The following is a 27,397-nucleotide window of genomic DNA, read 5'->3' on the forward strand; positions in this document are numbered from 1 at the left end:
ATAGCAGCCCGGCCGTGTATATTCACCCTGTGGACCTCCCGACGGACAGTTCTCGTAGAAACAGGAGAGTTGAGGTGCACATTTAATTCTGCCGTGATTTGGGCAGCCGTGGTTTTATGTTTTTTGGATACCGTCCGGGTTAGCACCTGAACATCCCTTTCAGACAGCTTCCTCTTGCCTCCACAGTTAATCCTGTTGGATGTGGTTCGTCCTTCTTGGTGGTATGCTGACATTACCCTGGATACTGTGGCTCTTGATACATCACAAAGACTTGCTGTCTTGGTCACAGATGCGCCAGCAAGATGTGCACCAACAATTTGTCCTCTTTTGAACTCTGGTATGTCACCCATAATGTTGTGTGCATTTCAATATTTTGAGCAAGACTGTGCTCTTACCCTGCTGATTGAACCTTCACACTCTGCTCTTACTGGTGCAATGTGCAATCAATGAAGACTGGCTACCAGGCTGGTCCAATTTATCCATGAAACCTCCCACACTAAAATGACAGGTGTTTCAGTTTCACTGTCCAACCCCTGTACATAAAAAGAACGAAGTCAAGAATTGCAAAAGGTCCAAACTCCTATCCCTGTGGGATGCCAAGTAACAGCTGCCTCAAGCAAATGTTCACAGCTACAGTTTCCAGCAATGCAGTGCAAGGCGGTGACATGTAGTGTTAAACTTGGCAGCCATTAAAAGTTCAGACACCAGTTCAAAATTGTCCGCCAGCTTGTAAACTTCATGATACAAACAAATGTTAATGGTAAAAACAAAATTAAGAACAAACAATGCTTATTGCTTTCAGGAATTTTCAACCAAAGAAATTATTAAGAAAAGAGACTAACTTTTTCAATATAAAAATCATAAATTTTCTCTTGCATTGCATTGCATCCCCCAAACACCAAAAACTAAGGATAAAAAAACCTCACAAACTTCCAATAACCTGAACACAATATACAAAAAATAAATAAAATCAATCAGGAAACATGAACCCACGCCCATGCAAATTCAAACAACCTGAATTAAGTAGATACATGTCAATCTTTATAGAGAACTTCTTTTTAAAAGAGGATCTTCCTTTCAAAATGAAGTCTTGATATTAAAACAGACCGTGTGCTAGCATGAAATTCAGTGCATAATATTAAACCGCTACTACCAAAAATGTGGTAAAACATGCTTTTAATAAATTCTTGCCGAGTAATGCAACCTTTTCCAAGATCTTTGGTCAGTGTGGAGTGTACAGTGACAGTGAAAAAACTTAATAAGGTAAATAGGGTGACCTAGACAGGCACTTAAAACTACTTGGATATTGTAATATTCGCTCCACACACTATAGGCTTTATTTACATACAGGTTTAGCAAATAGATTTGATAACACAAAGCTAGTATTACCTTAAGTATTCTTGGAAATAATTCAGTAAAATCTCCAGTAATTTCAGAGAAATATAATAAAACAATTATAATTTAATTTTGTTAGCAGAGCAAACTTCACTGCCTAAACTGCAAAAAACATGCATTTGCAATGTTTCGATGCAAGCTGTTAGCAAGAAACAGATTACTAAGTAACATGGATTAGTTAGCTAAGTTTTAAAATGCAACAACTTACAAACTGTTAGCCCACAAGAGCAAGTTTATGGTTTGCAATGAACAGTTAGCTCTGTTAGAACACAAATGTTAGCAAAAAACTGTTAGCTCTATGTTAGAAAGCAAATGTTAGCCAAATGTTAGCAGAGATCTGTTAGCTAAGTGTTGACCAACAGTTACCTAAGTGTTAGCAAAGAACAGTTAGGTAGGTGTAAGCATAGAACAGCATTATGTTAGCACTGCACAGTTAGCAAACTGTGTGAACAGATAAGTTAGCTAAATGTTGGCACAGAACATCTGGCTGTTCTCTTTTAGCCTCAGAAAGGGGCAACAATTTTCTGACAATCACAATGTCCTATTTTCAAATGTGACTGTAATAATTCTGTGATTACGATCTCTATAACACAATAATGTACAATTGTGACTAGGTAGTAGAAAACAGTTTAAATGTATATTTCCAGGGATAAGATTGGGTTAATTATAGAATTGCGCCGCTCAAGGTGGCAGCAGGTTGGAGTAGCTCTGTTACTTTTGATTCTGATTTATTCTTTTTTGGGAACTATTCCTCTTGTGGTGGATACAGTTGATTTTTTTTGGACGACTGTCCACTCCGGTGTCGGATGCTGTGCAGATTGGAGGATTTTTCTTAATACTTAATATTTTTGGACATTTGTTATGATGCATTGCCATGGCAACAGGGTTGTTTCTTACAACCGGGAGCAGCTGATTAATATCTCAAAAGCTCAAATGATACTTCAACTACAACCCCTAATCCCTGATTAGTTGAAAAGGAGACGCCGTGGATGCAAAGCAGGAGCTAAGAGAAGAGAGAGACGGAGGAAGTTCAAACCATCTCTTCCGTCGATTATGATGGGCAATGTGAGATCGTTGGGAAACAAGTTAGATGAACTCCAAGTCCTACAAAGGACCCAGCCAGAGTACCGGGCATGCAGTATTATGTGTTTTACTGAGACATGGCTGCAGGATCATATCCCCGAATCCAGCGTCTCTCTGCCGGGCTTTTTAACCATACGAGCAGACAGAGATTTAAAGAGGAGCGGCAAATGTAAAGGAGGTGGACTGGCAGTACTTGTGAACAACAGATGGTGTAATCCAGGACATGTAACTGTGAAGTGTCATCTCTGCAGTCCAGATATTGAACTGTTGGCAGTAAGTTTTCGTCCATATTATTTACCCAGAGAGTTCACCAGTGTTATTTTGGCAACAGTTTACGTTCCACCTTCCGCTGTTGCTGACACTGCATGTGATGCCATCAGCTCAGTTGTTGCTAAGCTACAGACACAAAACCCCAATGCTTTTGTGGCAATTTCTGGTGATTTTAACCATGCTTCACTCTCTGCTACACTTCCAACGTTTCAACAATTTGTCAGCTGCTCTACCAGAGAAAACAAAACATTGGATTTGTTTTATGCAAATGTCAAGGACTCATACATCTCTACAGCAAGACCTCCTCTAGGCAAATCAGATCACAATCTTGTTTTTCTCTGCTCGAAATATAAGCCCCTTGTTCAGAGACAACCTGTAATAAAGAGGACTGTAAGAAAATGGTCACAGGAAGCTGAAGAAGCTCTGCAAGGTTGCTTTGAGGCTACAGACTGGGACGCACTGTGCCAGCCACATGGAGAGAACATCAATGCCATGACTGAGTGTGTAACCGACTATATAAACTTCTGTGTGGATAACATCATCCCCACCAGAACCGTGAGATGCTTCCCCAATAACAAACCTTGGATCACCAGTGACCTGAAGGACCTGCTTAACAAGAAAAAAAAGAGCCTTCAGAAAGGGAGACAGAGAATTATTGAGGATTATACAGAAGCAACTTAAAGTCAAGATAAGAGACAGCAAGGAGGTGTACAAGAAGATGCTGGAGAGCAAGCTCCAGCAAAACAATATCAGAGATGTGTGGACAGGGATGAAGAAGATCACAGGCTTCAAGCAGAAGGATGATGACCGATGGAGGTCTGGACAGAGCCAATTAACTGAACACATTCTTCAATAGGTTCAGTTCAGAAACAAGCTTCGCATCCTCCTCTCCTGCTCACAGCGAAACAGATATTCCACCCTCCTTTGACCCACAGGACCCACAGCTGTCCAGTAACACCTCACATTTTTTATCTTCCACCTCAGCCCTTGACCCTTCTGCTTCTACATGTTTGCCTTCAATGATATCAGAAGATGCTGATGCTTCCTTTGCTTCCCCATTCCACCTGTGTGTCTCAAGAAGTCAAGTGAAGATGCAACTGGAGAGACTGAATAGGAATAAGGCTGCAGGTCCAGATCATGTCAGCCCTAGAGTCCTGAAGGTCTGTGCAGAGCAGCTCTGTGGGATTCTGCAGCACCTCTTCAACCTTAGCCTGGCCCAGAAGAAGGTTCCGGTGTTGTGGAAGACCTCCTGTCTTGTTCCGGTACCAAAGAAAACTCACCCATCAGTCCTCAATGACTATAGACCTGTTGCCCTGACATCTCACATCATGAAGGTCCTAGAGAGACTCCTGTTGGCCCACCTGAGTAAGCAAACAGTAAACCATCAGGACCCCCTTCAGTTTGCTTATTGCTGTGGAGTTGGAGTTGAAGATGCCATCATACACCTGATTCAACAAAGCCACTGTCATCTGGACAAAGCCAGCAGCACTGTGAGGATCATGTTCTTTGATTTCTGCAGTGCATTTAATACAATCCAACCTGATTTGCTTTGTCAGAAACTCCAGAAGACTCAGGTGGAGGCCTCAACAATCTCCTGGATCAAAGACTACCTGACAAACAGACCACAGTTTGTGAGACTGAAGGGTTGTGAGTCTAACCAGGTAGTCAGCAGCACAGGAGCACCACAGGGGACTGTACTCTCACCATTCCTTTTCACTCTGTACACCTCAGACTTCCAGTACAAGACAGACTCCTGTCATCTGCAGAAATACTCGGATGATTCTGCAGTCGTGGGGTGGATCAGAGATGGACAAGAAGCTGAGTACAGGAAGGTGGTGGACCGCTTTGTGGCATGGTGTGGAAACAATCATCTCATTTTGAACGTGACTAAAACAAAGGAGATAATTGTAGATTTTAAGAGAAACAGGAATAAGTCAAAACACTATTTCTATCATGGGAGAAGAAGTGGAGGTGGTGGAGGAGTATAAATACCTCAGTGTTCACCTGGACAACAGACTAGAGTGGAGATGCAACTGTGAAGCCATCTACAAGAAGGGACAGAGCAGACTGTACTTCTTGAGGAAGCTTAGGTCCTTTGGTGTTTGCAGCAAGATGCTGCATATCTTCTATAAGTCTGTTGTGGAGAGTGTGATCTCTTCTGCCTTCATCTCCTGGGGAAGCAGCATCAGAGCCAGGGACTTAAAAAAGCTCAACAAGCTGATAAAGAAAGCTGGCTCTGTTCTGGGGACTCCTCTGGAACCTCTGGAGATCATTGTGGAAAGATGGATTCTTCATAAAATGAAGAACATTATGGAGAACCCTGAGCATCCTCTTCATGAGACTGTCCTACAACAACAGAGTGTCTTCAGTCAGAGGCTTCTTCAGATCTGCTGTAAGACGGAGCGCTACAGGAGATCCTTCCTGCCCACAGCCATCAGCATCTACAACGGCTCTTTGAGGAAACCTTCATAATGAGCTACAACATTTAATTTCCCTTTGGGATTAATAAAGTATTTTTGAATTGAATTGATCTATACAGCAAGTAAATAATGAAAAAAAAATTTATTTTACTAACAACTCCTAGCCTACTAAAAACCAAATGGGTTTTAGTGAAAATATTTAGATTGAGTTGAGTGGGTTTGGATTGTATATAATTGAATTACATGTCAGGTGTACTGGGATATTATTTGTTGTGAATTGGCACAATATAAATTGAGTTGACAGTCCTTTACTCTTAATGAATAAAAGGTTATTTCCTGAAACTCTAATATCAAAATGTTGAAAATGAATACTTTTTGTATTTTAGACCGTTTGTTGAGATTTGCTCTGCTAATTTGGATTTATTTTTCTCTTTCCTGTTTGTCTGTTTCTAGAAACACATGTAGGTACAGCTTTGTCTCTGTATGTTTCCACAATACTAGTCTGCTAGCTTTTCTATTTGAGATATAAATATGCACTTATAAATTTAAATATTAAGATACATAGACCTAAATGGCAGCTACATGACTCAAATGCAATGTCTCAAAACCCACAAAAAAGCCACAGTATTTGTACCAAACTCTGTTTTCTAAGTGCTATGGTTAATACAGCAGATTGATATAAAAGAACAGATTACCAATGTGGCTGGTATATTTATTTGTTGAATGAAGAAACTAGAGTAATTCTGAGGTCTATTTAGCAGCAGACTGACTTGTTATACTAATTGAACCTTCACATGCGGAAAAATAAAGTTTCCATGACTGTCAATACAGTCATGGGAAAAACTAAGCATTATTTGCTGTTTCAGCAAGTGTGACCACCTCTATAAAAGCATGAGCTTTGGCAGCTTGTTTGTTTGGTGTGTGTTTACACAATGACAAGGAACAATGGCATCAGCAAGTATGTGGGGAGAAGCAATTGTTGCAACCCATCAACCTCATATGGATTATAAAGACACATCCAAACAATTTGAAGTCCGTCATTCAACAAAGATAAAGATTATTCCCACGAGGAAAACATTTAAGAGATTTAGCAATCCTCCTGGTAGTGGCTATTCCAGAAAATATATTAGAAGTTCACTGCCACTCTCAGAGAAATTGCCAAAAACTCAAGAGCTCCTTCTCAGACTCTCCAAGCCCCAGATATATGTTAAATATTAACGTTTATGTCAGGACAATTAAAAGAGACTCAACAAGTTTGGCATGTTTGGAAGAGCTGTCAGGAGAAAACCTCAAAGTTGCATTTGTATTAACCACGAGAGTCCTAGGAACAAGTCATTTTCCCAAACGAGACCAAAGTAGAGATGTTTGGCCATAATGCATAGTGCAATGTTGGTAAAAACCAAAACCAAGTTTATCAGCACAAACACCTCATATAAACTGAGAAGCATGGTGTTGAATAGGCAATGGTTTGGGCTTGTTTGTTAGACAAAGAACCCTGGACCCCTTTCTGTCATTTAGTTGATCCTAAACTGCTCTGTGTATCATAGTATTCTAGAGTCAAATGTAAGACTATCTGTCCAACAGCTAAAGGTTTCCAGAAATTGGTCTAAAACAGTCTAGTCAAAGTATCGGCAGTCACCTAATGTTAACGCTGTGGTGGCAAATAGGCAAATGATGTAGTGTACTTAGTTTTTTCCCATAACCATATAAGACAGAGATGGATTTTTTCTCTCTCATGAATGTACCTTGAACTCTTCAGGATCAACAGCTAACTCAACGTGTCTCCAACAGCCTAATTTAATAAAAATTATAAAGTAAACATCAACTTCTGATCAGTGAATATTAAACACATGTTTTACAGTATGATTAACTTTGAAAGCCACTATTTATGAGTGATTATATTAGCCTGCTCTTGCTTTACTGCTCTCTGCAGATACATAACATCTCTGTATACAAGGTATTAACTTTGCTTAGTGGCATTATGCTCCTAAAAACAACACATTATAGATAAAATCCTAATTAAACAATCGAAGAAAGCATTAATGAATCATTATGGGGTGAGCATACCTCACAACCACTTTTTTTGTAAATGTGATAAATAAAAAGTACAGAAAACAAAACAAGGCACGAACTTTATACAAAAATAAAACATTTCTAACAGATCTGCTGTTGTTCTATCTATAGTTGATTACTACTAAAGGCTCTTTATGACATAACCTGAGAGATGTCCCACTGCTTCCATCCCCATAATGTAAATGACCATTAAAGATGGTTTCCATATACTGTAAATAGCACTGGCTAGTGACAAAACATTTCCCCATCATTCCAAAAGGTGTTTGTTACCCTGTTTTTGGAAAAACTCAATAAATCTAAGCAAATAAAAAAAAAGTTAAAGTAAAGTATCTGCTGACAAACCATAACTGAAGGCCAGCTCCTGTATCCCAGCAGAGGACGGTGAGGGTGAGCAGACAGATTTGTTTTAGGAGTATGTGGAGTGTTTAACTGTAGCAGCTTCTACTGAAAGTGCAGGCAGCAGAGGGAATACCACAGAGCTACACGTGGCTGCGGTAGTGGTGGCTGGCCTGGAGAGGCTGTCTGCTGCGCAGCGGCAGGAGCCACAGAAGTTTCCAGCGAGTGCCACAAACTTCGGCAAGCGCCCACTGCCACGATCTTTTTGATCCATATCTGGACAGAAAAAACAGGAAAATATTTCACCCTAAAGCATTTAAAATGTATTTTTTAAACATATAGTCAGGTCGGGATGCCTCTGGGGCAGCAGGAACATTTTTTAGAAAAAAAACAAACAAATAAACCGAAACAGTCATGTCAGTTGAAACCAAAAATGTATTTTCTATTGCATGTTTAAGGAGGAGTGGGCCCCTTGCTGTATTGCGCACAATCTAATACGGCCTTAAACCAAAGCTGGCTAATGACGCTGGAGTTGGTATCTGATTGGAAACCTCGTAATAAATATTTAGACTGGAAAAACTTGAACTAAGTTGTTCAAATTGTTTCTCTAAAACAAAGATTATTTCATAAAAACCAACACTTTAATGAAACCTTTATTCTAGCTGTTAACTTGAAATAACTGCGCATTTTTAGTTTGTTTAGCAATGAGGCCACTGTAAAGTTGGACAAGTGATAAAAGCACAATGTATACCTCATCAAACCTAAACAGAATATATATATATATATATATATATATATTTTTTTTTTTTTTTTTTTTGCAGATGCTTTAAAGCACATTTTCTGATTTGTAAAACAATTTACTGTATTTGGGGGAAATTGTCTTTCCGTCTGTCTGCTATTCATATTCTTAAGGCGAGCCTATTTTTATTTGCACAAATTTCAAGCAGTAAAGATCCGTCAGACGAAATAAAAACAGACTCACGTTTCACTGGAGAACTGAGACATTTTCTCAATGGTGGTCATGTCCTGTAAAAATAATTTAAAAAAAAAGTTATTTATAATCATTCATAATATTGCAGATATGGACATTTAAAACAGAGCACAGAAATGGCATTGATAAAAAAGAAACCCCACTGAAATACAAAATAAGTTGTGCAAAAGCGAAATAAACTTCTAAAAATAATTAAAAACGTGTCTTTGATGAACATGGTGCAGAAGGCACAGTTAACCTTCTTTTTTTTTTATTTATGCTACGGTACTTTTAAATTCAGCATCAGCATGTTATTTTAGAACGTGACCGTGACAATAATTTGATCCAGGGTTTGTTTTGGCTTGAACCAACATTATTCTGTCATGTCAGCACATATATTACAATGAAACTAAACTCACTGCAGCAAACAAAGGCCTGTTGGGACCATTAAGTCTCTATGTACACATCTGGATGCCATTAATAGTGCAGGGCGCTGTATATACAGTAACATAATAAAGACAAAATAACGTCAGAGCAGCAGTGGTTTAATGTCCCTTATGTTGTCAGTGACTGTCAGAGAACTCACAGAGAGGATGCCATTCATTTGTGTGTAAAACAAGCTCGACATGCCACCGAACATGACCACACCCATCAGAGCTGAGATTCGCAGCAGAGCCAGTTCATGACGTGTTGTAAACCTTTCCTGGAAAGAAAAAAAAAAAAAAAAAACAGGACATACAATAAACTCCAGTTTTTAAGGGTTTTTTCTTCTTAAAGCCGGGTTTGATTATACTTTATTGTACAATATTAAACTATTTCTGGTGATGATTCATGGAGGAAACAACACAAATGTAGTAAAAGCACGAATGCAGACATGTTAATTCACCTGGTCTGGTCTCCTCAGTGGCTGGAAATAATAGTACTGGCAAAAGTCCAGCACCAGAGTGAATAAGCTGAGGACCTGGGCGTAAAAACACAGCTGCAGGAAGAGCCAGTGGTTGTCTTCTCCCACACAGTTATTGATCCTGAAAGAAAGAAAGCTTGAGTAAGAATTTGATCTTTTATTACGTTTTCATAATATCAGGCTGGATGTTTTCCTGGATGTAGTCATCACAGAGACAGTGAGGCTGGTCAACACTCTGGCATTTAAATAGGAAAAAAGTCTAAAGTTTAAATATCAGCTTTCCAGATCTTTTGGGGGAAAATGAAAGTATTATCAAAAAGAGTCCACAAACTACACACACAAACAAAAACCAATGGAACTGAATATACATGCAGAACGTCAACGATCCAACTCGAAAGGATCTGAAACCTTTAAATTGGGTGACATAGGGTGACATAGGGTATGAGTGGGATCATCAAGAGGGAGCGTCCGACAGTCAAACGATGATTACAAGTCGCCAGGCCCAGAGGAAGGTGGTGTTGCATGTTGGGTAAATGTGACCCCTGCTATACTTTGTGAAGTGCTGGTAATGCTGTCCGGAGCATCTATAAGGCATCTCTGGTTCTGAATCGGATCCCTCATTCTGAGAGTCTATGGTGTCTTGCAAAATTCTTCATACTCCTGAATGTTTTCACATTTTCTCACAATAGAAACACAAACTTTGATGTAATTTCTTGAGATTTTATAGACAAATCTGAAAAGTTTGTCATGTGTTTGTTTTCAAGTCCTGTTTACTCCGTTATCCTTAAAGTTATTATCAGAAGTCCCCTAATTAGTAAACAGAGTCCTGCTGTTCTGTGAAGATCTCAGAAGTTTTAGAGAACATTAGTGAACAAACAACACCATGAAGACCAAGGACACAGCAGACAGGTCAGGGAGAAAGTTGTGGACAGATTTCAAGCAAAGTTAAGTTATAAAACATCTCAAGCTTTGGACATCTCACAGAGCTTTGTTTACTCCATCATTTGAATATGGAAAGACAACTACAAACCTAACAAGAAATGGCTGTCTACCTTAACTAAGACTTGGCAAGGAGAGCATTAATCAGAGCAGGAGCCAGGAGGACCAAGGTAACTCTGGAGGAGCTGCAGAAGTCCACAGCTCACATGAGAGAATCTGCTGACAGCTATTAGTCCTGCCCTCTGTGAATCTGGCCTTTAACAAAGAGTGGTCAAAAGATAGCTATTGTTCAAGGGAAGCCATAAGAAGTCCAGCTTTAAGTCAGCCACAAGCCATGTAGGGGAAGCAGTAAACATGTGAGAGAAGCTGATTTTTTGGCCTAAATGCAAAATGCTCTCAGTAGCAGAAAACTAACAATGCACATCCCCCGAAACACACCACTCCCATCCTGAAACACGGTGGTGGTAGCATCATGCTGTGGGGATACTGTTCTTCAGCAGGGACAAGGAAGCCAGTTATAGTTAATGGAAACATAGATGGAGTCTTCTGACTGGAGCAAAGGTTCACAATGACTCTGAACATACAGCCAGAGCTACAACAGAAAGATTTAACTCAAATTATATTCATGAATTAGAACGGTCCAATCAAGGTCCAGAGCCAAAACAAGTTGAGAATCTGTGAAAAGACTTACAAACTGATTTTCCGCAAGACGCTCTCTATCCAATCTGACTGAGTCCGAGTTATTTAAGAAGATTGGACAGCAATCTCAGTCTGCTGGTAGGCAGAGCTGGTAGATGGATGCTGAATACAAATGCAAGCCTCATTCAGGTTTTTATTTGTAAAATAATAAGTGCAACATGGTTGGAACGTGAAAAAAAGGTAAGAAATTTCAAGATGGCGTTCATACATTTGCAAAGCACTATCACTGTTTCAGTCAGACAATATATTCGGCAGATTTCTGTACATCCTACTGCTCTCAATAACACACATCAAACACAGTGAAACAATCAATTAACGTGGATAAATCACAGTAAGGAACTCCATGGGAGTCACTGTATACCCACCAGGGGCAGTGGTGATCCATCCTGCGCACACAGTGGCCACAGCGGCTGCAGTGGTGCGACCTTTTAGGTCTCATTAAGTTGCACTTATTGCACAACTCCCAGTGTTCTCTTTCTGTGGCACAAACACAACATCAGCCAGTGCGGCACAACAATGACATCTATAATTTATAGCAGCAGATATTTCATGATGGACTAAAAGATTTACAAAAGGGTTTAAATAAGATGACAAAGGAAGGAAGCAACAGGCAAAAGGGATTTTCTGCTTTCCCTTACCAGAGTGAGGTATATGTGGGTCCACAGGAAGACGGCCAGGATCCGCAGTGGAAGCTCTGAACAGCGCCACTACACAGAGAGCCGATGCTATGTAATAACCTTTAGATACATATAAAAACAAGGCTTAATGAGCCTGAGGCATTCACTGGACTGTTACGTATTTTCTCAGGAACAACAGTGATACTCACAAACAACTAAAGCCCAAGGGATGTGCCCTTCATCATAGTGTGGGAACAGCACCAGTTTGGGAATGAAGAAAGTGTTATAGAGCCAGATCCCAAACACCAAGCTGATGCAGAGCCATCCCATGGGATCCACTACAAAGTGAAGTCGAAGCTTCATTGCTGCTGATGCTCCAGGTCACTGGATCCTCACTGCCTGTGGAGACAAATCCAAACCACATTTCTTTCTTATATCATACCTGAACAAACCATTTAGTTTCCCTGTGGTGGGGGCTCTAAAATCAGATCATAATGCCCCGACAGATCAGACCGAAACAAAAGGGAACTAGATCACTTTCTCTGCTTCCTAAAGGTGCTTCATATGTTATTAGAAAGGTTTCTCTGGTTCTATTATGTTAAATGTTTCAGGTTTTTAAATACATGAAAAGCTCTGAAGACATGAGTCTCACTGACCCACCCACCCAAACCCTGGGATCTTTGGTCATTGTCACCATTTGGTAGAGATGTAGTATTCACGCCATTTAAAATGCAAAGTACTGTGAAACTATCCAGGGAGAAGAGTTGGATCTGCATTGTAAGGTCTGAGCCTCCTATGCTTTTTTACTGTTTTAGACAAACTAACTGATTATTTAGCCCATAACGAGGATCCTTTTATAGATAGACAACAATTGACCACATTTTAATTACATTTCATTTGATTGTTTTTATCATGGCCGGTTTTATCCGCTGTTACCTGACTGACAGACTTGGCATCAATGTTTCAATACAGCTGTTATTATACCTGCATGAGAGTCAGAATCCATCAACTGGTCTCCAGTTTCCGGAAGTGATCTATTTACAACAAATCAGACAGCTTTAAGAATTATAAACAAATAACGGCAGAGGTCCCAAAAAAAGAAAATTGGGGATACCACAGACATATTTACAAATGCATCTCATGTCACGTTTTCAGATCAGAGAATAAAACCACACCAGAGGCACACAATAACAACTAAATACAGTTGACGATGAGTTACGCCTGAAAATGCCGGATTTTTAGCCTGAGAAGAGGAGGTGTCGTTAAAGTAAAGCCTCGCCGGCTCCGTCATTCATACATCTGACAGCCGTGATGGGCTCGGCTCCATACAGCCTCAACAATGTTAGCTAACATCTGCGGCCCAGCGGTATTTCATTCAGTTATAAGAACCTAAAATAAACGCAATTAAACACATAAGGTGTTAGTGATCGTATTATTGTATACAGCGAAATACAACTTACTTTTTTTTTTTTTTTTATTAACGCCGTGCTGGTGAGTGCATGTACCGAGGCAGCGGCTTCTTCCTCATCCGACCCTCTGTGGGCTGGACGGGACCTGGTTACCTGCAATCATAATACTGTTTCCGGTTTCGGAAAAATAAAAGGGCAAGAGATTGTTTTTGGAAAAATGGATTCAATGAAGACTGATTTGACCTTTTGTGCGACATTCGGGCTTTCGTTTTTAAATAAATTAACATTTTTATTTATTTATTTTTGTATCCACATCATTTGTACATTGGCGACTCTAGAATTTTTTTCAAAGGGGTGGTCTAATGGGGGCCATAACACAAGTCTTGTTTCAGGAGTTGTATTGTGTTGTCATATAGAGGCAGTGTTGTTTTTGGAGAAAAAAATACAGCATAGTTAACAAACGATCAAACAAAACAGAATTAAAAAAAATGGTAACACAATCATTGCATTAAAGACTTCTCCAGGTCAATTTGCTCCTTTTGGCCCATTTGTATCACTATTTAATATCTGCATAGTGCCATATTTAATTCCTACCTACTTTCATTTTATATTCAGAAACACAATTTCCCCCCATGTAGCAAATCTGGTGACCCAGTAGATCTTTACCTCACATAAAAATGTTCCGCGCTATGTCTGTCTGGCAGATTAAGATGGCTACATAAACAGAATAGGCTCCTGTTAACAATTGCCATTATTTTATCCACATTGAAGAACAGTTTTTATGACTTCAGCCTATTATGAGAGAGAAATTGTTATTCTATAAGTCAATATTATCGTACTGCTGTAGTCGAGAGAAGCTTTAAAAATAATATGAATTAGAGAACTGTTTTTGAAATATAGCCTAAAAGATTTTTATCTGCTAATAAATGTATACACAAATATCAGTCTGCTTCTTCTAATCAAACATTTAAAAGCTATGTTTTGTTTTTTTAAATAAATTAAACAGTGCTACTCTTTTGGGCGTTATATTTTAAAGTCACCATACTTGATTTACCAAATAAAACAAAACAAAATACTTTTATTTTGAAATGCTAAGTTGTTGGCGTGTGACACAACTCCACTTCCGGAATCATTACCGGCGGATGTTGACAGCGACACCGCTTAGCTCTAACGCTGGTGTAGTAGTTTCATTTTTTGTTGCTGTGGTAAAAAAAAAAGATGGCATCATCCAACTCGTACAAACTCAGATGCTCCATCCCAGGCCACGAGATGGACGTGAGAGGACTGGCGGCCGCTGTTTTCCCAGAGGGAGCTTTCGTCTCCGTGTCCAGAGACCGAACCGGAAGAGTTTGGGTACCGAACTGCAGGTAGCTAGCAGTAGCCCTTAGCTTCCTGTTGGCCAACTATGGTGCCAACTTAACACTTTACGCCCCTAACAAGTCATCTTAGGGTCAGGGATCGTGTCGAGACTTAAAAACAGCATTCAAAAGAACCTCCACACATAAGCATTCATGTTCTCGCCCTCTTTGTTCAGGAACGGTTAGCGTGGAAGCTAACGCTCTCTCAAATTAGCTTTGTCATTCATTCCGCTTCACCTGTCTGTGTTCTAGAAGATCGATGGAGACGTTTGGTCTTACAGTGGGTGATCCCGAGATTTAAAACTCTGATAGCAGATTTATTAATTAATCTTAGTAGTCTGTTTTGGTCCATTAAAACATCATTTTGCACAAAGAAAAAAAAATGGGGAATATAACTTGCGTTATTGCTCCCAAAAGGCAGACAAAATAGTAGGAATGCCATAACATTAAGTTTCAACCCTTTCAAGAATCTCTGAAATTAGTCTTAAAACTTGATTTTGATGTGTTTTGACATCTGTTACAAACAAACTTGACATGATCTAAGATTTTGATTATTCGGGCAATGACACTTGGCGTTAAAGGGGTTAAAAAGAGTTGAAGACTTGCTGTGTACTTACCTCCAGGTATTTGTATATTCCATCTAAAAGCAACTTTTCATCTTATCCGGATTATGCATATAAAAGGCTTTTAAAAATATGTATTAATGTAGAAATTAAAAGAATCAAATGAATGCTAGGTTCCACTCATGAAATGACAGTGCCTTGCAAAAATATTAAGATATGACAGAACGAAACAGAGTAACACATAATTAGAAAGTCAAAGAGAATCGAAACATGGTTTTCCGTATTTCATGCAACAAAATAAATCTGTAAAGTGTGGCTTGCATTTGTTTTCAGCCCCCTTTCCTCGATACACTTAAAGAAATTCCAGTTCATCCAAATGTTTTTGGACCTTACCTAATTAGTACATAGAGTCCATCTGCGTGTAACTTTATCTCAGTACCAATCCGGATGTTCTGTGAAGGCCTCAGAGTTTTGTTAGAGAACAAACATCATCACTAAGACCAAGGAACACAGCAGACAGGTCAGGTGACAAAGTTTTTTTGAGAAGTTTATAGCAGGGTTAGGTTACATATCAGTATTTCAAGCTTTGAACATTTCATTTAGAACTGTTTCGATTTGTCATCTGTAAATTCAGTCCACCCCTGTCTCCGCAGTTCTTAACTCAAGTTACACTGAGATACTCACAAGGTGTCTCATGCTTGGCTTGAGCGTTTCCTGCGTAAGGGACTCCTGCTTTCCCACAGCCGTGTCAAATGGTCTGTTGTGGGTCTCAAAAAATGTGCAAAACCCGTCTTATGTATTCGCCCAACAGATCCATGAATGGCCCTCTAGATAAGTACTTTCTTAGATCATCCAAAAAGTTTTCATGAGATTTATGTAATAGATATTTAAGTAATTATTGGTGCTGCAAGTTCTGTAATCGGGTTTATTTACAAATAATGTCTTTCTGTCCCCACCTCTAAACAGCCCGGATAAAGGATTCACTGAGATGCACTGTATGTCTGGACACTCAAATTTTGTATCTTGTGTATGCGTCATTGCACCCAATGAAACGTACCCCCGGGGTCTGATTGCCACTGGTGGGAATGATAACAACATTTGTGTTTTTACTCTGGACCAACCGCAGCCCCTCTACACCTTGCAAGGTCACAAAAATACAGGTAAGGTTTTGCTCATCTGTTCGCATCAAACATGTTGACCATGCATCCGACTTCAGCTTCGGAATATTTTTTCTTTTTACAGTTTGCACTTTGTCCTCTGGGAAATTTGGAACGCTTTTAAGTGGCTCCTGGGACACGACGGCCAAAATTTGGCTCAACGAGAAGTGCATGATGACTTTGCAGGTATGCAGAAGCATCATTGTTGGTGCAGTGTACTATCCTGGTCAGTGGTTTTAATAGGGTTCCCACAAGATCTTAACATTTCTGGAAGAGTGTGAAATGTGCCTTTATTATTTCCCAGGTATGAATAGGTTTAAAAATGCAACTGAGTGTGAAAAGCAGGTTTTAGTTTCTAGTTTCCAGATTTTACACTGGGAGACACCTCCCAGTGTAAAATCTTTGAGTACTTACACGCCTGAAAATGAAAAAAAAAGTACATCTGTGGTTCTTTAAGTGGGTCTGGTTTTAAATGCTCACCAAAACATAAAAAGGGGTATTTTCTGTGTTTATGGAGGGGTATCAAAGATCACAAACTATGCTTGAAAGAATCATTATTTAGTACTTTAGTAGTAAAATTGTTAAACCTGTGCTGTATGGAACTGGCTTAGGGTTTACTGTCCACCTTAGCTTAAGGAAGCATTTCTGCAAAACAGAGTTGCTCTCTTTAGTAAATTTAATATCTGGATCCAGAATCACCCTCAGATTGTTGTTGAGCTACAACTCTGGAGAACCAAGTATGGCCAGAAAGGATTTGTAAGACACTGTTAGGGCTAAATAATAAACTTCAGTTTTCCTTTCATCGAAGCACAGAAAACTCAGTGGCATCTATTCCTGGATGTTGTAGGGTCTAGGTGGATGAATTACATGGTGTTAAATGCATGTTAAATGATTTGCATTGTGGAAGGAGATAACATGTTTTCTCAGAAAACACCTGTAAGGAAGCAGGTACAGTAAAAAAAAAAAAAAAAGAAGACGTTTGAGGACCAAACCCTGAGGAACTCTAATGGAAAGAGACATTTAATTGACCTACGGTTTTCGATACTAACTCAGACACTCTGAGGTACGAACAAAGCCAATTCAGTGCTGCACCTTTTATTTCAACCCAGTGCTCTGGACAAGCGATAAGAATATCATGTTCTACGGTGTCAGATGATGCAGTTGGGTCTGCATCACAGAGCTTCCAGAATCATTTATTTAAAGGATATCATTTAATATCCTCATCGATGCAGTTTCAGTGCTATGTAGATGATGTTTTTGGAACTCTGCTTGAGCTGTGCACATGTGCTCGAAAAACAGAAGATTTAATTAAGTTTGTGTTTATGTAGATTAAAGAAGAATTTCATCTCAATCAAATTAATTATATGTAAATAAGAAGGTGGGTTGCAGAGTTCTAAAAAAAAAAACAAAGCAAGAAGACAAAAGCAGGCAAATATTTCGCTGTAACAACCCAGTTGATTAAAGGGTTCGAATATTTAGTACTAGAGGAGATATTTCATAAAACAAACAATTGTTTTCCTCAATTTCCTTTTGATTGGAATATTGAAAGATTCAAGCACAGATTTAACTCCCTGTTTAAAATCCTGTTGACGATGTGTAAAAGTGACTTTGTTTAAACAATTTTATTTTATCGGTCCATGGAGCCTATTATGTGCTTGCTGATTTCACTACAGGGGCACACTGCAGCTGTGTGGGCAGTAATCATCTTACCTGAGCAAGGCTTGATGCTCTCTGGATCAGCAGATAAGACCATAAAGCTTTGGAAGGCTGGCCGATGTGAGAGGACGTTTACAGGTGAGTATTTTTTTATGTAACCATCTTTCTTTGGTTTGATCTCTCTTTCTTTTACTAATTGCATTATATATCTTTTCTTTTTTTTCTTTTTTTATCTCACAACAGCATAGTTAAACGTGAAATTACATTAATAATTACATAATTAATTAGTGCTGGTGCTTTTTTAACCTGCCACATTTTTGGCTACAAATGAAATATTTACAGATTACTTCCAGGTTAATTTTCCTTTCTTCCGTGGTTCATGTATATATATATATATATATATATATATAGTGACATTAACTTTCCAAACTATTCCAGCTGAACCATATAATATTACTGCAAGATAGGAAAGGTACAAACTGGATGTAGTTGATTTAAAAAAACTGTTAAGAAAATGAAGGTTTTTGGAAAGTTAACTTCCTATTACAGGTAATTACTGCTGTTTTGTCGTAAATGACTATATTTTATAAACTATATTTCCCAGTTTTTGTTAAAACTAGCAGCAAAAGGCAAATTATGTTTGTCAATTTTAAGAAAAGAAAACGATTCTATTGAAAATAAAAGTAAGGTAGATGTACATGTTGCTTTCTGAATAAATGGACTGATCTAGGTAATCGATAAAGTCATCATGTATCTATTTTAATAGTGCTTAGCGGGTTTAATGTTTACAAGCTTTTCTCCAAGCACACTAATCTTTTTTCACTTTAGGGCACGAGGATTGTGTAAGAGGACTGGCAGTGATCAGCAGCACAGAGTTCTTCTCCTGCAGCAATGACACCAGTATCAGAAGGTGGCTGGTGACAGGCGAATGTGTACAGGTCTACTACAGTCACACCAACTACATCTACAGCTTAGCTGTCTTCCCCAATAGTCAAGGTTTGTTCACTAGATTTATGCTTAGTAAGCTTTATGTGGCTCATTATTGGCGCTTTTAATGAACTAGCATCAGATGTACCTAATACACAACAAATCTCATCTTTACAAGACAAACAGGTCAAATTCATGTCAAATTAAAAAGATTCCAAATATACTTCACTGCAGTATAGTCCAATCATGTAAGCAGATTCAGGTCCGTTCACATACAAACTGGCCCTAATTCATCTCCTTTCTTTGATATTGTTTCATGATTTGGACCGAATTGGATTATAAGAATCTACGGAATGCCAGGCGATTTTTTTTCTAGTCATTGAGTTTGAAGCAATCTCCTGCTCTGTTCAAGCATGTGGTGACAGTGGAGAGGAACGACTCCTTTTTTAACAGGACGACCAGCAGGACCAGGCTCAGTATGAGCGGTTCTCTGTCTTGACCAACTGGGGGTTGAAAGGACGGGAAGGAAACACGGAACAAAATACAGTAATTCTGGGCTAGGAGTACTTTCTATAGGGGGGAAAACACCAAAGAGAATACACAGTTATTGACATCAAATGTGTCGTCAGTAGAACTGTCCACAGAAGAGAAACAGATAAAGCAGAAGCACAAAACCAGGAGCACTTGGGAGGATGTTATCTATCTGACCCTGACTGGTGCTGATGTGGTTTCGTCTCAGATTTCATAAGCACAGGAGAGGACAGGAGTTTGAGGATATGGAGGAAAGGAGAGTGCTGCCAGACCATCCGTCTCCCTGCCCAGTCAGTCTGGTGCTGCTGTCTTCTACCCAACGGCGATATAGCTGTTGGTGCCAGGTAAAGCAAATGCACACGTTTTTTTTTTCAGTACTGCGCATCTGTTTGTTTTATTTTATGAATCTTACAATAAAATTTAAACAAACAATGCTTCCCCTTTGCCCGCAGTGATGGCATTATTCGTATCTTTACGGAAGCTGAGGACCGCATGGCCAGCGCCGAAGACCTACAGGCTTTTGAAGACGAGCTCTCCAAAGCTACCATAGACCCTAAAACGGGGGACCTTGGGGACATCAAACTGGAAGACCTGCCTGGAAGAGAGCACCTCAATGAGCCTGGTTAATAACATTTTTATCAGATCACATCGGTGCATATGTTGAACCTACGTGTAGTTAACGGTGCTTTATTGTTGTCATGCAGGGAATCGCGACGGTCAAACGCGTTTGATCAAAGATGGACAGAAGGTGGAGGCGTATCAGTGGAGCGTCAGCGATGGCCGCTGGATGAAAATCGGGGATGTGGTCGGAGGCTCGAACCAACAGACCTCTAAGAGTGTGGTGTATGAAGGAAAGGTAAGACGACAAGCTCAGCGCTGCTGAGAGGAATGCTGCACCAGAGCTCTCACTAGCGAGTCATTATCTGGCCTCAGGAGTACGATTACGTCTTCACCATCGATGTGAACGAGGGAGGACCATCCATGAAGCTGCCTTATAACGTGTCAGATGACCCCTGGCTGGCGGCGCACAACTTCCTGCAGAAAAATGATCTCAGCCCCATGTTCCTCGACCAAGTTGCTAAGTTTATAATTGAGAACACTAAAGGACACGAGGTGGGTCCTGCTCAGCCCAGCAGTGGTGATCCGCTCACAGGTGAGGCCATTATGTTGAACTGGAACTCAGTGACCCTCACACTGTTTTTGTGAGAGAGTGATTTACAATTGCTGTAAAACAAACACAAAACCATTATGTTTGATCATTTTGTTGGGAACAACAGTCCCTGTGTGTTTTCCCTCGAGAATGTAGATCTTTGCCATATCTGAGATTTCCAAAAAGCTGCCAGAATTTCCAAATCCAACATGTTCCTTAACACAAAGGTGTTGAAAGCTCAAAAGCATAAAACGGACAACGGTAGGTGCTGTATCGTGATCGCAAAGGATAGAGTTAATACAATATTTGGCATGATTGTAAATTTCAGATGTCACCCACTGACGCTCCACACATTAATAATATATTTGGCCAGTTCAAGGATCCTTCATGAGGACTAAAATATCGAGGCACGTGACGTCGCCCGGTATGGCGGAGCCAGGGTTACACCCTGGAGCCAGGCCTGGGGTCGCGACTCGCCGGAGAGCGCCTCGTGGCCGGGTTGCTCCTCGCGGGACCCGGCCGGGCCAAGCCCGAACGAGAGTCGCGAGGCCATCCCCCAGTAGGCCCACCACCTGCAGGGGGAACCGTGAGGGACCGGTGCAAAGAGGATTGGGTGGCAGACGAAGGTGGAGACCTCAGCGGCCCGATCCCCGGATGCTTAGGCTGGCTCTAGGGACGTGGAATGTCACCTCGCTGGGGGGGAAGGAGCCTGAGCTTATGCGGGAGGTCGAGAGATATCGACTAGAAATAGTCGGGCTCGCCTCCATGCACAGCGTGGGCTCTGGAACCCATCTCCTTGAGAGGGGTTGGAGTCTTTCCTATTCTGGAGTGGCCCCCCGGGAGAGGTGGCGGGCTGGTGTGAGTTTGCTTGTTGCCCCCCAGCTCAGCCGTCTCGTGTTGGGGTTTACCCCAGTGGATGAGAGGGTCGTATCCCTGCGCCTTCGGGTTGGGGACAGGTCTCTAACTATCATTTCAGCATACGGGCCGAGTGGTAGTGCGGAGTACCCGGCCTTCTTGGTGTCCCTGTTGGGGGTGCTGGATAGTGCCCCTCCCTGGGACTCCATTATTCTGCTGGGGGACTTCCAACGCCCACGTGGGAAATGACAGTGACACCTGGAGAGGCGTGATCGGGAGGAATGGCCTCCCCGATCTGAATCCGAATGGTGTTTTGTTATTGGACTTCTGTGCTAGTCACGGATTGTCCATGACGAACACCATGTTCAAACATAAGTGTGTCCATCAGTGTCGATGCTGCTGCCCGTAGCTGCGGCCATAAGGTCTGAGGTGCCTGTCGTGGCGGCAATCCTAGAACCCGGTGGTGGACACCGGCAGTAAGGGATGCTGTCAAGCTGAGGAAGGAGTCCTATTGGCTGTGGTTGGCTTGTGGGACTCCTCAGGCGGTTGACGGGTACCGTGAGGCCAAGCGTGCTGCGGCCTGGGCTGTGGCAGAGGCAAAAACTAGGGCCTGGGAGGAGTTTGGTGTGGCTATGGAGAAGGACTACCGGTTGGCCTCAAAGCGATTCTGACAAACCGTCCGGCGCCTCAGGAGGGGGAAGCAGTGCTTCGCCAACACTGTTTATAGTCGGGGTGGGAGACTGCTGACCTCGACTGAGGACATTATCGGGCGGTGGAAGGAGTACTTCGAGGATCTCCTCAATCCTGCCATCACGCATTCCGTGGTGGAAACAGAGCCTCAGCCTCCCTGGTAAGGCCTACGCCAGGGTATTGGAGAGGAGAGTCCGACCGATAGTCGAACCCCGGCTTCAGGTGGAGCAGTGTGGTTTTCGTCCCGGCCGTGGAACACTGGACCAGCTCTATACCCTCTACAGGGTACTTGAGGGTTCATGGGAGTTTGCCCAACCGGTTCACATGTGTTTTGTGGACCTGGAGAAAGCATTCCACTGTGTCCCTCGTGATGCCCTGTGGGGGGTGCTCCAGGAGTATGGAATCGGGGGCCCTTTATTAGGGGCCATCCGGTCTCTGTACAAGCGGAGCAGGAGTTTGGTCCACATTGCCGGCACTAAGTCGGACCTGTTCCAGGTGCATGTTGGACTCCGGCAGGGCTGCCCTTTGTCACCGGTCCTGTTCATAACTTTTATGGACAGGATTTCTAGACGCAGCCAAGGGCCGGAGGAGGTCTGGTTTGGGGACCAGTGGATTTTGTCTCTTCTTTTTGCAGATGACGTTGTCCTGCTGGCCCCCTCTAGCCAAGACCTACAGCATGCGCTGTGGCGGTTCGCAGTCGAGTGTGAAGTGGCTGGGATGAAGATCAGCTCCTCCAAGTCCGAGGCCATGGTACTCGACCGGAAAAGGGTGGCTTGTCCTCTTCAGGTTGGAGGGGAGTTCTTACCTCAAGTGGAGGAGTTCAAGTATCTCGGGGTCTTGTTCACGAGTGAGGGATGAATGGAGCGGGAGATCGACAGACAGATCGGTGCGGCTGCCACAGTAATGGGGGCGCTGTGCCGGTCCGTTGTGGTGAAGAGAGCTGAGCCGAAAAACAAAGCTCTCAATTTACCGGTCGGTCTACGTTCCTACCCTCACCTATGGCCATGAACTTTGGGTCATGACCGAAAGAACGAGATCCCGGATACAAGCAGCTGAAATGAGCTTCCTCCGTAGGGTGGCCGGGCACTCCCTTAGAGATAGGGTGAGGAGCTCGGCCATCCGGGAGGGGCCCGGAGTAGAGCCGCTGCTCCTCCACATTGAGAGGAGCCAGTTGAGGTGGCTCGGGCATCTATACCGGATGCCTCCTGGACGCCTTCTTCGGGAGGTGTTCCAGGCACGTCCCACCGGGAGGAGGCCCAGGGGACGGCCCAGGACACGCTGGAGGGACTATGTCTCTCGGCTGGCCTGGGAACGCCTTGGGCTCCCCCTGGAGGAGCTGGAGGAGGTGTCTGGAGAGATAGACGTCTGGGCATCTCTGCTGAGTCTGCTGCCCGCGCGACCCGGTCCCGGATAAACGGAAGACTACGAGTACGATGTCAAGCTTTTTCTTTTTGGACGTCAGAGTAGGATACATTCAAATACCGTCCTACTTCTCACATCATGTGTGTAAATTTACGCCGGTGTGGACTTGTCAAAGAGCAGAGAAAATCAAGCCGTTTCTCATCTTTTATTTGTTCATCTTGTGCCGAGGTGTGTCACTACAGTAACCTAAATATGGCAGATTGAAGCAGAAAATTTGACAGGGTGGAAGATATAGAAAAAATCAACCTGACTTAGGAAGTATTTATAAACATCTGCGACTGAGCTCTGGAACACAGAGTGTTAGGTTAGACGCTTAAATAAATAAGAACATTATCAATGGCTCTATAAGAGAACCTCTGCTTAACCCTAGAAGGATTATTTTCGGGGGTTTTTTTGCGATCGAACAAATGGGGCTAACAGATGAGTTGAGATGAAGTCAGTTTAAAGGCAACTGTGCCTATTCATGGAGAGGAAATGTGGTGCTGTCTGACGAAGACAAGACCTCATCTGCTTTTTCCAAAATGTGACTGCTAAATATTTGTTGTTGTGAAGTATGCCATTATCCTAAAAATACTTTAAACATTTGTAGAGACTTTAGTGTTCCAAACTGTGTTTCAGGTTTAAATTTTTTATTTTTTTTTAACCGCCATTTTATCATCAATATTGAAGGTTTTGTGGACAAGCCGAGTGAACGAAGACTAAACGAAATGAGGTTTTTGTCCAGCTGTCAGATTTATCGATCCCTAACGAGTGGTTCTGAGGGATTGCCCGGTCCACATGGTTTCATAAATCTCAAGCAAAACTTTTCACATCAATCTATGTCTGTTTTTTAAATGAGGCCCAATGTCTTGGACTGGTTCACTTATTATTACAGAAATCCCTATAAGCTGTTTGTTTATTCTTGTGACAGGAGGATCTCGATATGTTCCTGGCTTAGGTAATGATGACTCGGGCTTCGGAGCAGATCCCTTTACAGGTCAGACTGTTTACTGATGGGCTTTTCACAGCATGAGCATTACACGAGAAAGTGGATCCTCAGCCATGTTTTCCCACTCTCACAGGCGCTGGTCGCTACATCCCAGGCTCAAGTTCCAACGAAAGCGCTCCATCGGGCATGGCAGATCCATTTACTGGTGAGTTACTCACTGCACCGCACAAAGAAACAATATGAGAAACAAAAGAAATGAGCAGGTCACCAGTGTAACGCTCACTAAATGTAAGCGTTTTTCTATGGCTGGAAAATCACTGAGAGGTTTCCTTCATTTTAGTTTATTTTGGTATAGAATAAAATGAATAGGGATGCTTTTAAAATAAAGTTAGATTTGTCATACTTCTACTTTTTAGATCATTAAACAAAATGTATTATCAAAGGTGACCTGAGAAAATCAAAAATGCAGTTATTTAATTCATGAAGTGAAAAAAGTCATCCAAATCATGGGGATGTCTGCTGCTCTCACCTCTTTGCCAGCAGGTTGAAAAGTTCAGTTCTGGTCTCAACCGACCAGAACTCCTTCCACGTTTGCTGCATTCTGCTGCTGGTGGCTTTCTTTCAACATTGGTTCTCCTCTTGCCTATTTTAGTGCACAACTAATCGTCCAGATTCTCCCACCTGAGCTGCCGTTCACTGCAGTTCCTCCAGGGTTACCATGGGCCTCTTGGCTGCTTCTCTGGTTATTTACTGGCCTGTTAGTTTAGGTGGACAGCCACATCTTTGTAGGTTTGGAGTTAAGCGTTTACATGATCACATAATGGATTGAATCGTGCTCCATGAGCTGTTCTATCCCTGGGCTATTGTTGTATAACCTCATCCTGCTTTAGGATTCTCCACAGCTTCATCCCAGCCCTGTCTACTGTGCTTCTTGGTCTTCACGAAGCTTTTTGTTCACTGATGTTGTCTAACAAACCCCTGAGGCCTTCGCAGAACATCTGGATTTACACTGAGGTTAAATTACATGTAACTATTTACTATTTGGAGAACGTCTGAAGGCAATTTGCTGCACTGGATTTTATTTGGGGGACGTTGGTGAGAAGGGTGCTGAATATGCACCACATTTTTCAGTTTTTATTTGTAAAAACTTTGAGACTTATTTAACATTTCTTTGCAATTGACAGTCGTAGTCTGCTTTGTGTTGGTCATTTGTTCTTCCGTGACAGAATGCAAAACAGTTAAAGGGCCATAAATACGTTCACAGGGCTCTCTGTTTGCTGAATTACTTTTTAAAAACAAACAGACTCATGGAAAACATCATCACTTTAGCCAATGCGGAAAGAATGCTTCACAGCTGCAGTAATGTGAATCTAACTCAGCTTTGGCATAATTTAGGACAAGTCTGAAAGCTAGATTTAAAGTTTGATGTTGCATTTACCGAATCCATCTCTCTACCATGCAGGAAAAGGCGCCTACTCCTCAGCCGCCCAGAGGCAGACCCAAACTAACGTCTACTTCCCTAAAACCGATGCTGTAACCTTTGAGCAAGCCAACGCCCCTCAGATTATTGGTGAGATACCTGAACACAGATGTGAAAATGTCCATCGCTGAGTAGATTTTAAAAATTTTGTTGTCATTTGTGAATCAAGTCAAAACTTGGAACAGTAACTTCATTGCCTAATTTGGGATTTTAGAGAGTTGAATTTTCTGTATCAAAATGTGAGTTTACCATGAAAGCTTAAATTGCTTATGTGTTTGATTTTCCAGTTTTATATGATGCTTGTTTAAGGAAATTGCATGCACTGGTCAGGGCTTATTTAATCTTTTGGCTAGAATCTTATAAAGCATGTAGTTGATAACTTTAACAATGATATATTTACACTATACCAGCCAATCACACCAGAATTATTGAGGTTCAAGTGGAATATTTATTCTTCATGGCCTTAGAAGTCTCCCAGGATTTATAAAACTATTCAGTCCTTAAAAATCACCTCTTGTTTCATAGGAGAGACTTGTTTTTACCTTTCTGAGTGTCGATTGTATTGCTGTTTCCAAAGCCAAGTTAAAGGAGCTGAATGAAGGTGCCCCTCAGGAGCACAAGCTCTCTGAGGAAACCATGGAAAGTCTTGAGGGACTGTTGCAGGTGGTGTGTGAAGCCAACTCACCTGAGCCTCCACCAACCATTCAGCAGATCAGCCTCCTCTGGAAGGTCTCGCACTGGCCTGAAGGTACAAAAAAAAACATCTTCTTTCTAGTTTTTATTCCCCTTTGATTTATTTTTCCTTAAAAACAAAACTATCTTGTACTTTTTTGTACATTATAGAAATTGTATTTCCTGTCCTGGACATCCTGAGGCTGGCAGTGCGCCACCCGCAGGTTAACGAGAGCCTCTGCGGTGAGGCAGAAGGAGTCCAGCTGTGCAACCACCTGCTGAGCCTGATGAGGCCCGAGGGCCGCCCTGCCAACCAGTTGCTGGCGCTGCGCACTCTGTGCAACTGCTTCAGCGGCAGACACGGTCGGGCTCTCCTCATGTCCCAGCGTGAAACGATACTGTCGCGCGCTGCCGACCTGGCCGCCGTCTGCAACAAGAACATCCACATCGCCCTAGCAACTTTGGTGCTGAACTACGCAGGCTGCCTTCACAGCCAGCCCGACCTCGAGGCCAAGGCTCAGTGTCTGTCTGTGGCCAGCAGGGCTCTGGAGACGGTACAGGACAAGGAGGCTATATTTAGGCTGCTGGTGGCCTTGGGAACCACTGTGGCCTCGGACCAGACAGCCCAGGACTTGGCACGCTCCCTAGGTGTCGGCTCACAGATTTCCAGGTACTCCACAGTGTCTGAGCCGTCAAAGGTGGGCGAGTGTTGCCAGCTGGTTTTAAAAGCACTACACTGATGTGAATAACTAGAGATAAGATGAGCACGTCTTTCTACTACTCTTGTCCTTAAACAGTCTGATTGAAACAGAAATATTACACTTGTAAGGTTTGCAATAAAAACGACAAACTTTCTTTAAGTGCTTAGTCTGTGTTTTATTCATGCGCCACCC

General features: G+C 41.9%; 2 protein-coding genes across 3 annotated transcripts; one reads left to right on the plus strand and one right to left on the minus strand.

The window, feature by feature from the left end:
- Positions 1-5,199: 5,199 nt before the first annotated feature.
- On the minus strand, positions 5,200-13,260 carry zdhhc21 (zinc finger DHHC-type palmitoyltransferase 21). Of its 2 annotated transcripts, XM_047386326.1 has the most exons (9): positions 13,167-13,255; positions 12,691-12,740; positions 11,916-12,105; positions 11,728-11,826; positions 11,455-11,566; positions 9,434-9,572; positions 9,134-9,250; positions 8,560-8,603; positions 5,200-7,853 (listed from the first exon to the last, which is right to left on the minus strand). In XM_047386326.1, the coding sequence occupies exons 3-9, from the start codon at positions 12,067-12,069 to the stop codon at positions 7,721-7,723; spliced, it is 798 nt and encodes a 265-aa protein (XP_047242282.1). In that variant the 5' UTR covers positions 12,070-12,105; positions 12,691-12,740; positions 13,167-13,255; the 3' UTR covers positions 5,200-7,720. The 2 variants fall into 2 exon arrangements, with proteins under 2 accessions (XP_047242282.1, XP_047242283.1); XM_047386327.1 differs by lacking the exon at positions 12,691-12,740 and having other exon boundaries at positions 13,167-13,260.
- A 971-nt stretch (positions 13,261-14,231) lies between these two features.
- plaa (phospholipase A2-activating protein) lies at positions 14,232-27,364 on the plus strand. Its single transcript, XM_047386780.1, has 14 exons — positions 14,232-14,482; positions 16,003-16,196; positions 16,279-16,379; positions 17,867-17,987; positions 18,678-18,845; positions 19,516-19,651; positions 19,760-19,929; positions 20,012-20,163; positions 20,241-20,460; positions 24,335-24,400; positions 24,486-24,557; positions 25,815-25,922; positions 26,410-26,580; positions 26,676-27,364. Exons 1-14 carry the CDS (start codon positions 14,334-14,336, stop codon positions 27,242-27,244), a joined length of 2,397 nt encoding a protein of 798 aa, XP_047242736.1. The 5' UTR covers positions 14,232-14,333; the 3' UTR covers positions 27,245-27,364.
- The last annotated feature ends 33 nt before the right edge of the window (positions 27,365-27,397 follow it).

Source organism: Girardinichthys multiradiatus, chromosome 14, assembly GCF_021462225.1.
Source record: "Girardinichthys multiradiatus isolate DD_20200921_A chromosome 14, DD_fGirMul_XY1, whole genome shotgun sequence".
NCBI lineage: Eukaryota > Metazoa > Chordata > Actinopteri > Cyprinodontiformes > Goodeidae > Girardinichthys > Girardinichthys multiradiatus.